This window comes from Pongo pygmaeus, chromosome 10, assembly GCF_028885625.2.
Source record: "Pongo pygmaeus isolate AG05252 chromosome 10, NHGRI_mPonPyg2-v2.0_pri, whole genome shotgun sequence".
Taxonomy (NCBI): Eukaryota; Metazoa; Chordata; class Mammalia; order Primates; family Hominidae; genus Pongo; species Pongo pygmaeus.
This window is the reverse complement of record NC_072383.2, coordinates 112,110,001-112,126,249: the sequence shown is the minus strand read 5'-3', so window position 1 is coordinate 112,126,249 and position 16,249 is coordinate 112,110,001. Positions and strand designations below refer to the sequence as shown.

Genomic DNA, 16,249 nt, shown 5'->3' with positions numbered 1-16,249 from the left:
GCTAGTTATGGCACATGACTAAGTTCTGACCAATGAGCTATGAGCAGAAGTAGTATGTAGCAACTATTTTAAGTGTCCTTAAAGAGAAGGAAGTTTCCCTTCTTCATCTCTTCATCTCTTCCTCCTTCCTGCTGCCTGGAATTAGCATACAGTGGCTGTCCTTCAGCATCCACTTGGGACCATCAGGTGACCAGGGGAGTGGAAGCCATTCACGGCCACACAAACAGAACAAAGGAGTCTGAGTCCCCGACACCACTGGACACAACACCAGCCTTGGAGTGCTTAATTCCAAACTTTCATTTGTTTATTTGTTTTTTGTTTGTTTGTTTGAGTCTCCCTCTGCACCCAGGCTAGAGTGCAGTGGCGCAATCTCGGCTCACTGCAGCCTCTGCCTTCCAGGTTCAAGCGATTCTCCTGCCTCAGCCTCCCAAGTAGCTGGGATTACAGGCACGTGCCACCACACTCAGCTAATTTTTGTATTTTTAGTAGAGACGGGGTTTCACCATGTTGGTCAGGCTGGTCTCAAACTCCTAACCTCAAGTGATCTGCCCACTTCGGCCTCCCAAAGTGCTGGAATTAAAAGCATGAGCCACTGCTCCCAGCCTTAATTCCAAACTTTTAAGTGAAAGAGAAACAAACTTCTATTTTGTTTAAGTCTTTTATCTTGTGTTTCTTGAATTGTCAAACTGAACCAAACCCTAACTGATATACTCATTCATTCGTTCATTCTGAAATGAACCAGAAACACAAAGTAATGAAAATAGGTGTGCAGGTCCAGAATGAATGTCCCAAATCTCCCTGCCATGGGACACGAGGTGCCCAGTCTGACCCAGAAAGCCCCGGAGGAGCTGGACATGGAGGTCCTCAATCAATCGCTCTATGTCCCCATGAGAACAAAGCACCCCACCAGGCAAGTGGGAAGATCCTTGGGTCCCCACACCAGGTGTCCTGAAGTGAGCAGCTGCCCATCTCTGGACCTCCCCATGCCCCTCACCATCAGCATGTTTGCTCTACCGGGCCTCCAGGAAGCTCAGGCAGGAGGCTCCAACTCAGAGTAATTTTCCAAGCCCCTGAGATGGATGGAAAATTAGGAAACTGCTGGACACGGTGGCTAACGTCTGTAATCCCAGCACTTTGGGAGGCCAAGCCAGGTGGATCATTTTGAGGCCAGGAGTTTAAAACCACCCTGGCCAACCTGGGTAAAACCCCATCTCTACCAAAAAATAGAAAAATTAGTTGGACGTGGTAGTGGGTTCTTGTAATCTCAGCTACTCGGGAGGCTGAGGCAGGAGAATTGCTTGAACCCGGGAGGTGGAGGTTGCAGTGAGCCAGGATCGTGCCACTGCACTCCAGCCTGGGTGACAGTGAGATTCGTCACAAAAAAAAAGGAAAAAAGAAGAAAATTAGGAAACTGTCTTCCTAACAGGCTTGAATTTTAAATGTTGGAGGTGTCTCTGGGTTACCCCAGCCCTAACCAGTATTTACACCAGTCACTTCCAAAAGAGACTTTTACCCAATCGGATTTTTAAAATCTCCCTATCTTCATAAAATACTGCCGCCCAACTCCTTAGCAATATGACATTGAGTTTTACTTTGCTCTTCTTGTAAGGGCAAACGGCATGAACTCCCAGGTTCCTGGGAGCAAAAATAAAAAGTGGATCCAAAGAGAAGATTGCCCTCATTTTGCTGAGGGCCAACCTGAGATAAGACTCAAATCCAGGCAGCTCGAAGCAAATCAATTCAATTCAGCAGACATGTACGAAGTGTGTACCCCATCCATCGGGATCCTTTCAGTCTCAAATGACAGGAGGTCCAGGCTTGTGCAGAAAGGGACATTTATTGGCTTACAGAAATGAACAGCTAGGGGTGCCTCCCTATTCCCAGCTAAACTTCTGAGGGCTGCTCTGATTGGACAGCTTGGCTCCGGGGGCCCACCCTTGAACCAATCACCATGAGCATGGAAAATGTAATGCTCTGATTGGCTCAGATTGGGGTCACATGCTCCTCCCCCAGATTCAGTGACTTTCCTGCAGGACTTGTCAGAGCCTTTATATGAATACATGAGCAAATGGACCAAATAGTATTTCCCAAATGGCTTTGATTTTGAGTGAACACTATGAAATTGGGAGATGTGTTATGTTGGGCCTGCAATTGGCTGGAGCTGAGTAGTGGCTAAGTTCTTTAGACAGAGCATAAGCCCTCCATTTGGCTCCAGTCCCCATCACTCCTTAATGTCTAGCCCCCAGCCTGCTTCACTATAGACATCCAAGTTTGATGTCTGGCTAGTGATTACATCACAAGTCCCAAATGCAACAATGTGAAGCACCACATTGAGGGGGAAATCAAGTAGCCCTCAATTACTGTGTCTATTCCCTCATAAACACACAAATATTCATGCACTCATGGACACAAACACACATGCATGCAGGTACTACACAGGTGCACACACAACCACAGAGCTGACTTAGGATACAAAGTGCTGTGGTCTGAATGTCTATGTTCCTCCAAAATTCACAGTTGAAACCTTGACCTCCATGGTTTTAGGAGCTGGGGGCTTTGGGAGGTGATTAGGTCATGGGGAGAGGACCTTTATGAAAGGATCAGTGACTTATAAGAGAGGTCTGAGGCCAGGCACAGTGGTTCACACCTGTTATCCCAGCAGTTTGGGAGGTTGAGGCAGGAAGATCACTTGAGGCCAGGAGTTCGAGACCAGCCTGGCCAACATGGCAAAACCGCATCTCTACAAAAACACAGAAATTAGCCAGGCATGGTGGCGTGAGCCTGTAATCCTACTGTTCAGGAGGCTGAGGCACGAGAATCACTTGAACCCAGGAGGAGGAGGTTGCAATGAGCTGAGATCGCACCACTGCACTCCAGACTGGGCAACAGAGTGAGACTCCATCTAGAAAAAAAATAAAAATAAAAAAATAAGAGAGGTCTGAGAGAGATCCTTCCACCATGGGAGGGCAATGTGAGAAGATGGCTGTTGATGAGGGCACAGGTTCTCACCAGCCACCAAATCCTCACCAGACACCAAGACGAGTACCTTGGTCTTGGACTTCCCAGCCTCCAGAACTGTGACCAATACATTTCCATTGTTTATAAGCCACCCCATTTATGGCATTTTGTTATAACAGCCGAAACAGACTAAGACACAAAGTCAGTCTAAGCCATCATTTCCCTACATGAGAGTCAGACCATCCTCGGCAGGTGGTGGGGCATTTACTCTGCCCTGAACTGGGCTCCTGCCAAGGCTGAGGACGGGGTTGGGGAGGAGCAAGCCTGACTCTGGATCCCCCTCCTCATGTCCCTGCCCTGCGTGGGCCCAGCTCTGGGGTGAGAGCACCTCAGAATGAAAGGCAAGATTCCAAGCCTCCCTGTCACCTGGCTTTAAAACTAGAAAGAAGGACTAGATGGAGGTGAGGCCCCTGGAGGCGGAGGTGTTAGGGTCATCCTGGGGAGGGGACACAGGGAGCCTCAGCTGCTAGAAGCCACAGGAAGCCAAAGGGGCCCCCAGCCTCAGGAGAGGGATCCCCGCTAGGGTAGGAGGCTGGGCAGATCTCAGGCAGGTACACACACCTGGTGGCCCAGTTTGCAGTGTTTTTTATGCAGCCTAGACAAACACAGAGAGGCCCCTGCTCCCCATTTCCCCAGCTGAGAGGCCAAGAAGGCAGAGGCAGAATTGGAAGAGCCTCTGCCTTTGGAACCCGTCCCTACTATAAGTCATAGCAGCCATGGCCTCAGCTTCAAACACTCCCCTATCTCCTGGCTCTCTCCCTGTGCCTCATCCCTGCTCTCGGCGTTCCTTGGGTGTCAACCAGGAAGGGCTAAACTGAGTTAATTGACATGTTATCTGGACAGGGTCAACAGCCCCCTCAGCTTCTTATCTCCAACTCATTGAGACCAAGAGAGAAGCAAACAGCAGCTGACAAGTCTCCCAGGAGGGGAGCCAACAGCACGAGACCGTGGGTGGGGAGGCCCGACTGGGAGACAGAACACCTGGAGCTGAGGTGGGCTCTGCAACTCACCTGGAGGAGCATGGGTTGGGGGACTATCATCACTGGCTGAACCAATCCAGGGAGGCTTCAGAGAGGAGGCTGCACTCACACTGGGCTGTGAAGAACGTGTGGGATTCAGAAGCATAGCAGGCACGACAGGCAGGGGACAGAGCTTAAGCAAAGGAAAGGAGGTATACGAGCTGGAGTGGTTAGACACATGAGCCTCAGATTTCCACATATCGGGGCTCCCATACAGCTGGGTGACCCAGACTAAGTGGCTCAACTGCTCCATGCCCCAGGTTCCTCGTTTGCAAAAATGGGGATAATAATAGTATCTACCACGTGGGTTATTAAATGAAATAGCTGCTGAAGACCATAGCATATTGTAGGTGCTCAATACATGAATAAATTCTAGTTCCTCTCATTGTTTGGGGAAGAATGCTCAGGAGACAGTAAGAATGGACATTTATTGAAAGACTAGATATGTCGTGTCCACAGTAACAATCCTCCAACCACCCATGTTACAGATGAGGACACTGAGGCACTGAGAAGGAGCATCCTTTGCTCAAGGTGCCCAGGCTGCTAAGCAGGAACGGATTCCAGGCTCAGATCTGGCTGCATCTAGCTCTGGTGCTCTTAATGTCTCCTCTGTTTGGGGAATTCACAAAGCATGACTCCAAGCAAATGGGGCTGGCTCCTGGGGGTTTCTGGAGCTGGTGGGTGGCGGAGGTGGGGGGTGGTGGTCCCTGGCTACCGAGAGCTATGTCTGGGGTTAAAGAGAAAATGACACCAAAGCAGCAGGGGCACAGAGGGAGGTCACAGTCACTCTCAAATCTTGCTCTTCAGAAAAGGAGGGGTTGAGTACGGTGCCTGTAATCCCAGCACTTTGGGAGGCCAAGGAAGGAAGATGACTTGAGCCCAGGAGTTCGTGGCTGCAGTGAGTTATGATCATGCCGCTGCACTTCAGCCTGGGCAACAGAGCGAGGCCCTGTCCCTAAAAAACAAAGAAGGAAAAGGAGGAGGCATCTGGCGAAGGGAACAGGCTGAGCAAAGGAAAAGAGGTAAGAAGTGGCAAGTGGGCCTCCTACAGCACGAGGTGCTGCCTGAGGCCTGGAGAGGGGAAGGCACTAGCCCAAGGTCACACAGCCCACATGAGTCAGGAGAGAAGATGCCGCTGGGGGCCAGGATCCAGGTTCTGCCAGGGCCTGTGATGCTGCACGGACCCTGCACTCTCTGAGCTTTGCTTCCCGCAGGGCTGTGAGGGGTTGGAAAAGGTTCCTGCATGCCACGACCGTGTGGACCTCAGCATGCCCAGCTGGGGTGAGGGCCCCACAAGAGGCAGCGTCCAGGAGGACCCAAGGAGAGGGTCTCTCCTGCCCGGAGCCAGCCTTCCCCATAGGAGACACTTTGCTGCCCCCTTGTGGCTCAAAGGAGTGCAACTTTCCATCCCACCTCTAAGTGAGACTTCCCAGAAGTCGGAGGTTCCTAATTCCAGGCACAGAACCTGCCTCTTCCCATGACCCACAGGTGTGTCCAGACCCACCTACCCTTTCCTACCCTTTCCTCAATAGTCCACCACCCCCCACCCCAACACAGATAGCTCAGATCCAAGCAATACAGAGTGACCCTGAAAATCAGGGACTCTGGATAGATGGATATGTCAATTGATGGATACACTGATGGATGGACAGACAGATGGTCTAATGATGGCTAGAGGGATGAATGTATCAATGTATGAATGGATGGATGGATATGTTGATGAATGGAAAGTCTAATGATAGAGGATTGATGAATTAATGGATTATAGATGGATGAATGGATTATAGATGAATGGATGGATATGTGGATGGATGGATACACTGATGGATGGAGAGACAGACAGTCTATTGATGGATAGAGAAATGGATGGATGAATGAATGGATGGGTGGATGGATTATAGATGAATGGATGGATATGTGGATGGATGGACACACTGATGGATGGACAGTCTAATGATGGATAGAGGAATGGATGGATGGATGGATGAATCATAGATGAATGGATGGATATGTGGATGGATGGATTATAGATGAATGGATGGATATGTGGATGGATGGATACACTGATGGATAGACAGACAGACAGTCTAATGATAGAGGAATTGATGGATGGATGGGTAGATGACTTGTGAATGAATGGATGGATGGATTATGGATGAACGGATTATGGATGGGTGAATGGATGGATTGATACACTGATGGACAGACAGAGAGTCTAATAATGGATAGAGTAATGGATGAATGGATAGAAAGATAAAAGATAGATGGGTAGAGGGATAGGTGGTCAGGTTGATGGACAGAGAGAGAGTGAGACAACTGATCACATATCCTAGTTATGTGATCTTGGGCAAGTTATGTAAACTTCCCAAGCCTCAGTTTCTGCATCTGTAAAATGGGGATGGTAATAATGGTTTTTACTTCCTAGTACCTTTGTGAATGTTAAAGAAGACAATGAGTGGAAAGTTCTTAGCAGAATTTCTGGTATATAACAAGCACTTGATGAAGACTGGTGTTATTTTCCTCTCCTGCCTAGGCCTGAGAAGTGATAGAACATCTCCCTCTCCTTCCTGACCTGGTCAACCAGGGCTGGTCCTCCAGGTAAAGGAAGCCCATTTAAGATCTCAGAATGGTTGGATTCCTTTAGAGACTGAGGTTTTCAAGTCTTGGCTTTGTTGCCTAAGATGGGGCTTGGAGTCACTTTATTACAGAAGTGGCAACAGGATTGTGGTGTGTCTCCTGTGAGCTCATTGACATGGAAAGATAGGATCCATAGCAGTCACAATCTCAATTCAGAAAGCGTTATTGGCCACAGCTGTCGGAGAGCCAAAAGGAGCAGTCCGGGAGGGCTTCCTTCAGGAGGCAGCCAGCACAGTTGCACAGGGCAGCTTCCACTGCCATCCACCAGCACTGAGTCCTTCTCATCCAGCCACAGGAGTGTCCATGGGCCTCTCAGGCATCTTTGGGGCCAGGATGGGACCCCTCAGACCTGGCCCAGGTGGGTTTTCAAAGCCTGAAGCTCTCGGCTGTTGATGTTGTTGCCTCCACACACGATTACCACAACTGAAGTCAGGGAAGGGGGCAGGCAGCCCTCAGCCTGGAGCCTCCCCAGGAGGCCTGAGTAGATGGCTGCTAAGGCTGCCCCACAGGCAGGCTCCACCAGCATACGCTCATCATCTGCCAGGATCAGGGGGATGGAGAGAGGAAGGAAAGGGAAGAAGAACCACTCGGTGCTCAGCAGGCCCTGGGCACTGCAGATCCTTGCAGCCATCTCTCCAGCCAGCCAGCCATTCATCTGCTCTGCTGGCAATCCATCACTTGTCTCACGCTCTCCCCATCCATCAGCCTGGCCTCCTATCCTTCCACCATCCACCTTTTATCTCTCTATCCATCCATCCATTCCTCTATCCATCATTAGACTATCTATCTGTCCATCCATCAGTGTACCCATCCATCAACATATCCATCCATCCACCCATTCATAGCCATCCATCCATTCCTCTATCCATCATTTGACTGTCTATCCATCAACTTGTTCATTAATCAATGTGTCTGTCCATTCATTCATTTCTATACCATTCATCAATCCATCACTTCATTATCCATCCATCTGTCCATCCATCCACTGTCCATCTATCCATTATCCACCTTTCCACTCACTCATACATTCATCCCTTCAATCAACAAACATCTATTGAGTGCCTACTACCTGCCATGCCCTATGCCAGGAAGGCCCTAGGGACACATCAGGGACTAAGACACACCAGCCCTCATGGGGCTCACAATCTGCGATGTAGAGGGATAAGAACCAGGAGGTTATGAACACAGGGAGTGGTGCATTGGAGGTCCACAACCCAGGCAGGGTGGAGTGAGTGATCAAGGGAGGCTTCCTGAAGGAGGTGCTATGATGGCTGATAGCCCTCAGTCACATCAAACCAATAGGGAGCAGGGCCAGCCAGAGAGAGGAGCGGCATGTACAAAAGTCTGGGGGCTAGAGACAGCAGGACACACTCCTTTATCCTCACCCCCTTCCACCTACTCGACGTGCACTTAGTGCACAGTAACTGCACACCTAGCCAGTGCCTGGTGCTGAGGATACAGATAAGACAGAACACACTCTTGCTAGAGGATGCAGGGACTTCGTGGGTCTCTGAACCCAGGTGGAGGACAGGGATCACTCACCCAGGAGCTGCTGCACAGCACTCACAGCCTCGGCGTCCTCCACCACTTCAGAGTGAATCTTGCACACCCGCATGCACTCCAGGGCCCGAGCGGCCACCGTCTTGGCACCCAGGCTCTTGGCCACACTGCAGGATAGAGCAGGATGGGGCAGGGAGACCAGGGGCTCAGGGAAGAGCTGGTCAATCAGGTCTCTCCCCAGCCCCAGCCACCCCCTCCCATCCTGCTATGGGCTGGTTGGAGCTCAGCATTATAAGTCACAGAGGAGGTGCTCAAAAATAGTGTGTCCTTGCCGGGTGCAGTGGCTCACACCTGTAATCCCAGCACTTTGGGAGGCCAAGGTGGGCAGATCACCTGAGGTCGGGGAGTTCAAGACTAGCCTGACCAACATGGTGAAATCCCGTCTCTACTAAAAATACAAAATTAGCCAGGTGTGGTGGCGCATGCCTGTAATCCCAACTACTTGGGAGGCTAAGGCAGGAGAATCACTTGAACCCAGCAGGTAGAGGTTGCAGTGAGCTGAGATCACGCCATTGCACTCTAGCCTGGGAAACAGTGAGGTTCCATCTCAAAAAAAAAAAAAAAAAAAAAAAAAAATGCTCATCCACCAAGAACCTCAAAATGTGACCTTACTTGGAAATAGAGTCTTTGCAGATGTAATTAGTTAAATTAAGGTGAAATCATACTGGATTAGGGTGGGTCCTAAATTCAATGATCATGTTCTTTTTAAAATTTATTGGCTTTTGGGGGTATGGAGGAGGACAGGGTCTTGCTAAGTTTCCCAGGCTGGAGTACAATGGCTATTCACAGGGACGATCATAGCACACTATAGCCTCAAACTCCTGGGCTCAAGCAAACCTTCCGTTTCAGCCTCCCAAGTAGCTAGGACTACAGGCGTGTGCCACCATGCCCAGGTAATTTTTGTATTTTTTTAGTAGAGACAGGGTTTCACTATATGTTGGCCAGGCTGGTCTCAAACTCCTGACCTCAAGTGATCCGCCTGCTTCAGCCTCCCAAAATGCTGGGATTACCAGCATGAGCCATGGGACCTGGCCTACATTTTCAAACTTATTTGCAACACACATGGATTGCTTTTGTAATGATAAGTCAATGAAAGCTTGTTTTAAGAACTGATTAGGTTTAAATGAATCATATTCCTCATCTCCTTTTTCAGTACTGCCTTCTAACTCAGGTCCACTTTACTGTGGTTGGAGTCCCAGGACTAAGGACAGCCTTTTGGGTGCCCCCTGTCTCCCTCCACTGGCTGGGACTGGAAGGCCCTAGGACAGTGGCACCCCCACCCTCCAGCCCCTACAAATGTCCCCAGCCCTTACCCACCTGGTGATGTCTGGAAGTGTAACCAGCTTGCCGGCCGTGATGGCCGCATTGAAGCAGTGTGCCCCATAGGTCTCCATGGCAATGATGGGTACGTGCTGCCAGCCCACCTCCAGCAGGCCAGCCACCACCCCGGCCAGGAGCCCCCCACCCCCAACTGCCAGCACCAGGGCACCTGGTGGGGTCCTCAGCACTGCCTTCAGCTCCTGCACCAGGCTGGCATTGCCTTCCCTGGGGAGGGGGGGTGAGAGGGAGAAGCAGAGTGAGGGAGGACCCCAGCCCCGATGGCTCCTGCGGTGGGGGAATTTACCAGGGGTGGGTTCTCTGCCCTCTCATATACATAAACCCCTCCCCACCATCCCCATCCCATCCACAGCAAGGGGAGAGGAAGTCCTGCAACAGTTACTTCGCTCAGCTTCATTCATTCTCTTTATTTTTATTTTTTTGGATAGAGTCTCGCTCTGTCACCCAGGCTGGAGTGCAGTGGCGCGATCTCGGTTCACTGCAACCTCCACTTCCCGGATTCAAGCGATTCTCCTGCCTCAGCCTCCCGAGTAGCTGGGACTACAGGCGCGCACCACCACGCCCAGCTAATTTTTGTATTTTTAGTAGAGATAGGGTTTTGCCATGTTGTCCAGGCTGGCCTCGAACTCCTGACCTCAGGTGATCCACCCGCCTCGGCCTCCCAAAGTGCTGGGATTACAGGTGTGAGCCACCGCGCCTGGCTTCGTTCATTTTCTTTATTATGTATTTGTTTGCTCATCCCTTCCCATCTCCATCAACCTCCCAGGCCCTTTCTTGGACATTACCCCAATTTAGCCCCCTCCCCAACTTTGCAAAGAGGCAATGGCAATGTGTGATTAAGACGGGACAAGTGTATCACTTGGGACCAGCCTGACTGCAGCCCTGTGTATCTGCCATGTACTTAGCTGTGTGATCTGGGGCAAGTTGTTTGACCTCGATGTGCCTCAGTTTCCTCACCTATGAAATGGGGATAATAGCACCCACCTCTAGGGCTTTGGGGAGGGTAAATGGAACAGTGCAGGAGGAGCCATTAGCCTGGTGCCTGGTCTCAAAGCACATATTCAGTAAAGGAGACTTGGTACTATCACTTCCATTTTACACACATAGAAACTGAGGCACAGGATCTGGAGTGCTTTGCACAAAGTCCCACAATTCACAAGGGGGCAGAAGTGGGATCTGAACCCATGTCTGCCTGGCTTTGAAGCCTCTTCTCCCGTCTGGGCCTCAGTTTCTCCTTCGGTCCAATGGAAGGACCCTGACTCAGTGAGGGTCTCCCAGCTCTGGACTCCTGGGGAGAGGGGCGTCAGCCTTACCATATTAGGGGGTGGTCAAACGGGGGGACATTCACCCAGCCGTCCCTCTTGGCCAACTCTTGCGCCCTCAGATTGGCCTCGTCCCAGACCTACAGAGAAACAAGGGCCCTCAGAACAGCCGGGAGTGGGACTGCTATGGAGGCCGGAGCAGAGGCCCAGGATCTCCTTGGTGGCCCCAGGATCCAGTAGTCTGGGGACACCCCTGCAGATGAGACCATACCTGGTGTGGGCCCAGAGGCCTCCTGAGAATTGGACAAGCACTTCCAGGTGACAAACAGATGCCATGTGCTTTCCACAATACCCAAGGGACCTGTCCTGCTGCCACACTATGAAAACCAGGCCAGACCAGCCAGGGAGGCTGGGAGTGGGTCAGCTCCAAGGTCAGCCACATGGTGCCCACTTCTAGCCAACCAGTAGGGGAGAAGCCCCCTAAAATCAAACCCCAGATAGCAACTTGGTCACCCAAGGTGTCCGTGGAAACCAGCAATGGCCCAGCTGATGGCCTGCTAGTTGAGTTCAAGCAGCCAGAGAGATGGCGCATAGGGCCAGCCCTGACCATGATGGACCCAAGGCAACCACAGCAGGGGTGAGTTTTCTCTTCTCACTGGCTTGGCCTCTGTGGCAGAGATCCAGGTCCCCTGCTCATTCACACATCATTGACAGGCTTTCTTCCGTTCCCTGACTCATTTCTACACTCCCTACCAATGCTGCCTGCAATCACCTCCCAAATAAACCACATGCACCCCAGTCCTCATTTCAGGGCCCGCTTTTGGGAGAATCCAAACTAAGACAGCATTTCAGAGGGACCCCATGCCAGCCGATCTCAGCAGGAACCAGATACAGAAGCTAAATGATAGACAATGGCCTCCTCTCCCAAGGGAGGGGTGCAGGGTCACAAGGCGGGCAGAAGTAGCCCCTGCTCATCCTCAGGGACTCTGCAGTGCCCACTCTGTGCCCCGTTCTAGGTATGGGGACTCTTCAGCAGGAGAGAAGCCAAGAAATGGTCTCTGACTGCAAGGAATTTCCCATCTGGCTGAAGAGAGGAGTCTCATTCCCCTGAGTTACTGAAACAAAAAATACACTGTTGGTGTGAATGCAAATGAGTTCAGCTCCTATAGGAAGCAGTTCGGGGATTTCTCAAAGAACTAAAAATAGAATTACCATTTGACCCAGCAATCCCATTACTGAGTATCTATCCAAAGGAAAATAAACCATTTTACCAAAAAGATCTGCATTTGTGTGTTCATCACAGCAGTACTCACAATAGCAAAGACATGGAATCAACCCAGGTGCCCATCAATGGTGGATTGGATACAGAAAATGTGGTGCATATACATCATGGAACACTATGCAGCCACAAAAAAAGAAGATCATGTCCTTTGCAGCAACATGGATGCAGCTGGAGGCCATTATTCTAAGATAATTAACTTAGGAGCAGAAAACCAAATACTGCATATTCTCACTTACAACTGGGAGTTAAACACTGGGTACACGTGGGCACAAAGATGGGAACAAGAGACATTGGGGACTCCAAAAGTGGGGAGAGAGGGAGAGTGGCAGAGGTTGAAAAATACCTGTCAGCTGGGCGCAGTGGCTCACGCCTGTAATCCCAGCACTTTGGGAGGCCGAGGCAGGCAGATCCTGAGGTCAGGAGATCCAGACCATCCTGGCCAACACAGTGAAACCCCATCTCTACTAAAATACAAAAAATTAGCCGGGTGTGGTGGCGTGCACCTGTAATCCCAGCTACTCAGGAGGCTGAGGCAGCGGAATCGCTTGAATCTGGACAGTGGAGGTTGCAGTGAGCCGAGATGGCGCCACCGTACTCCAGCTTGGCAACAGAGCAATACTCTGTCTCAAAAAAAAGAAAGAGAGAGAGAGAGACAGAGAGAGAGAAAGAAAGAAAGAAACAAACAAACAAACCTACCTGTCAGCCAGGCACAGTGGTTCACACCTGTAATCCTAGCATTTTGGGAGGCCAAGGCAGGCAGATCACCTGAGGTCAGGAGTTCAAGACCAGCTTGGCCAACATGGTGAAACCTCGTCTCTACTAAAAATACAAAAATTAAGCTGGGTGTGGTAGCTTATGCCTGTAATCCCAGCACTTTGGGAGGCCAAGACGGGTGGATCACGAGGTCAGGAGATCGAGATCATCCTGGCTAACATGGTGAAATCCCGTCTCTACTAAAAATAAAAAATACAAAAAAAAAAAAAAAAAGCCAGGCGTGGTGGCTGTAGTAGCTGGCCTGTAGTCCCAGCTACTCGGGAGGCTGAGGCAGGAGAATGGCGTGAACCTGGGAGGCAGACCTTGCAGTGAGCCGAGATTGCACCACCGCACTCCAGCCTGGGCAACAGAGCGAGACTCGGTCTCAAAAAAAAAAAAAAATTAGCTGGGTGTGGTGGTGGGCGCCTGTAATCCTAGCTACTTGGGAGGCCAAGGCAGGAGAATTGCTTGAACTTGGGAGGCAGAGGTTGCAGTGAGCCAAGATCATGCCACTGCACTCCAGCCTGGGCGACAGAGTAAGACTCTATCTCAAAAAAAACAACTACCTGTCAGGTACTATGTTCACTACTTGGACGACAGAATCATTAGAAGCCCAAACCTCTGCATCATGGAATATACCCATGTAACAAACCTGCACATGTATCCCTGAATCTGAAATTAAAACTAAAGAAAAAAATAGATTCAAAACCGTGTAGTGCTTGACATCTCTCACCTGTAGGGCCCCAAGCAGCCTCCTCTCTGGCTCCTCTCCTGCATTGCCCCAGAGCAGGCAGAGTGAAAATCCAACCAGGTCCCTCCCCTGCTCAAACTCCGTTCATGCTTTCCTAGTGCCCTCGGGTGGAAACACATTAGCTTCACCTACGAGCCACCCTGCCTGATGGAGCAACTCTGCCCCTCTTCAGCCTCACCTTTCGCCATCCCTCCCCCCATGCTGGGTTCAGCCTGAATGCACCATGCTCATCCACGCCACACCTTCACCCACACCTTTTCCTCTGTTCCCAGTGAGATCATTCCCTCCCTTTTCTCCACTGTGGGGACTCAGATTTCTCCTTCAATACTCAACCCTGGGGACCCTTGTCGGGAGCCTGTCCTGGATCCTTTCCCCAAATCTAAGGCATAGCCCATTGGTTTGACCACTGCCCAATTCTCCACTCCCTCCCTCTATTAGAATCATACACCCACACCTTGCCATGTGGCTTAATTGTTACTATTTTTAGAGACATGTTCTTACTATGTTGCCCAGGCTGGCCTCAAACTCCTGGGCTCAAGTGATCCTCCCAACTCGGCCTCCTGAGTAGCTGAGACTACAGGTGCACGCCACAGTGCCCAGCTTTTTTATCTATTTATTTATTTATTTTATTTTTGCCATGTGGCTTTGCTGTTCTTCTCACTAGAGTGGGTGGAGCATGTGTCTCCTCCCCACTGATGTTGGTCTCAGCTGTGTGACTTGCTCTGGCCAACAGCATATGGCAGAACTGACGGTGTAACAGTTCTGGGCTGAGGTCTTAAGAGGCATCATGTGTTTCTTCTCACCCCTCTTGCCATTGCCCTTGAGAAGAATGTGCCCCCAGTGGCCACTGGCTGGGGAAGACACAAGGGACACCTGCAGACCTTAATCCTTCCCCACATTCTGAAGCAGAACCACCCTAACCCTCCCACAGACCCAAAGCATCAGAAACAATGTTTCTCATATGCTGCTGCTATTTGGGGGCTGTTTGTTATGCAGCATTACCAAGCAACAATAGCTGATTAAAACAACATGCCTTCTCTCTGACTTCCTTGGTGCCCTGTGCTTCCCCCATGGCAACACTTTTCACACTTTGTTACCATCATCTGGTTACCTGTGTGTCTCCTCATAATACTCTGAAATTTATGAGCGTAAAGACCATGTCTTATTATCTCTGTGTTTCTAGAATGTCTAACATAGCAGGCACTGAATATGTGCTCAATGAATAGCTGATGGATGGAAGGATGGAAGGATGGATGGATGGATGGATGGATGGATGGATGGATGGATGGATGGAAAGAATGGAGAGAGGAGAGAGAAAGGGTGATGTATGGAAGGATGGTTAGATGGATGAATAAATGGAAGGAAGGAAGGAGAAAAAAAGGAAGGAAGAAGGAAGGAAGGAGAGAAAGAATGAAGAAAGGAAGGAGGGAGGGAAGGAAGGAAAGAGAGAGGGAGGGAAGAGGGAAGGAGGGAAATAATGAAGGAAGGAAAGAAGAAGGGAGGGAGGGAAGGAAGGACAGAAGAAAGGGAAGAAACTATATACAGGAAGTATTTGGGACCAGCTTTAAGGTACCACAGTTTGGCTTTTAGTTTTAATTTCAAGAGGTTTAAAAATCTGTTTTCCATTATTCGAATGATTTTTTTCTTTCTTCCCAGAAGGAAAGACAGATTTTGTATCTGTGTCTCTATTTCTTTGGTAACAAAGGGAACTGGTGATATCTTTCTCAGTGGATACCATTTCTATTGGAGTGGTCTTAGAATGAGAACTGATGCTGCCATCATCTTGATACTTCTTGTCTTATCTAACAGCAAAAATGTTAAAAGTGGATAATACCAGGTGCTGGTGAGGATGTAAGGAGACAGACAGTCTCCTGTCCATCGCCAGCTTCCCATTTGTCTTGGTTCACACATGGGGGCTACTTCTCAGGGTGGGCAGAGACAAGTTGGGAGGTCCCAGCCCTCAACACCCATCCCACCTCATTCCCCCCTCAGCTCAGCTATCCTGAGAGAGGACTGGGTCCCAGCCACAGCTCATCAAAAGGAAAAGGAGACAGGACGTCTTAGGGATGGGGTGGGGTGAAGGAGAGCAGCCCACCCAGATGGTTCTCCCCTTCCCGGAGCCCTTACCTTTCCAGTCAGCTGAACCTCAGCCCCCTCCCCTTGCAGCCTCTGCACCACGTGCAGGGAGGTGCTCTCGGGGAGCACGATGGTGGCAGGGATGCCCAGCTTCCTAGCAGCATAGGCAGCAGCGATGCCCGCGTTACCCCCTGTGCAGAAAGGAGGAAAGGGGCAGTGGGCAGAGCTGCATTGGCCTTTGACATGCCTTCCCCTCCCCCTCCATAGCCCTTCAGAGTCACTCCTCCCCAAAATTCATATGCCCCGTTGACTCCTTCCTCCACTCGAGAGGGGGACACATAATCTGTGTTGAGCCAATCAGAACCTAATCCCCCAACCCATGATTGGTTCAAGGATGAAGACACCACCCAAGCGGGGCCAAAAAAAAAAAAACAATTCCAGGATTGAGGCGAGGCATCGAGAAGGGGTGCTCCCTTTTCCCTAGGGTTGGGAGGGTGGTAGGATGCAAGGCTGGAATTCCTGGTGGCCATCTTGTTACCATGAGACCCACCGA

At 50.4% G+C, this 16,249-nt stretch overlaps 1 protein-coding gene across 5 annotated transcripts in view; it reads right to left on the bottom strand.

Annotated features, from left to right (window-relative positions):
- Positions 1 to 4,448: 4,448 nt before the first annotated feature.
- The window catches only part of SDSL (serine dehydratase like), a 19,727-nt gene continuing 7,926 nt past the window's right edge, over positions 4,449 to 16,249 (bottom strand). For 4 of the 5 annotated variants that reach the window (XM_054443787.2, XM_054443790.2, XM_054443789.2 and 1 more), the window contains exons 4-8: positions 15,748 to 15,887; positions 10,886 to 10,974; positions 9,552 to 9,779; positions 8,217 to 8,341; positions 6,706 to 7,211 (exon numbers count right to left, since the gene is read on the bottom strand). In XM_054443787.2, coding sequence (XP_054299762.1) covers positions 7,018 to 7,211; positions 8,217 to 8,341; positions 9,552 to 9,779; positions 10,886 to 10,974; positions 15,748 to 15,887 — 776 coding nt within the window. In that variant the 3' untranslated portion in view covers positions 6,706 to 7,017. Of the gene's footprint in view, positions 4,993 to 6,705; positions 7,212 to 8,216; positions 8,342 to 9,551; positions 9,780 to 10,885; positions 10,975 to 15,747; positions 15,888 to 16,249 lie in introns of those variants that run through there. The other variant, XM_054443791.2, reaches the window with a different exon arrangement.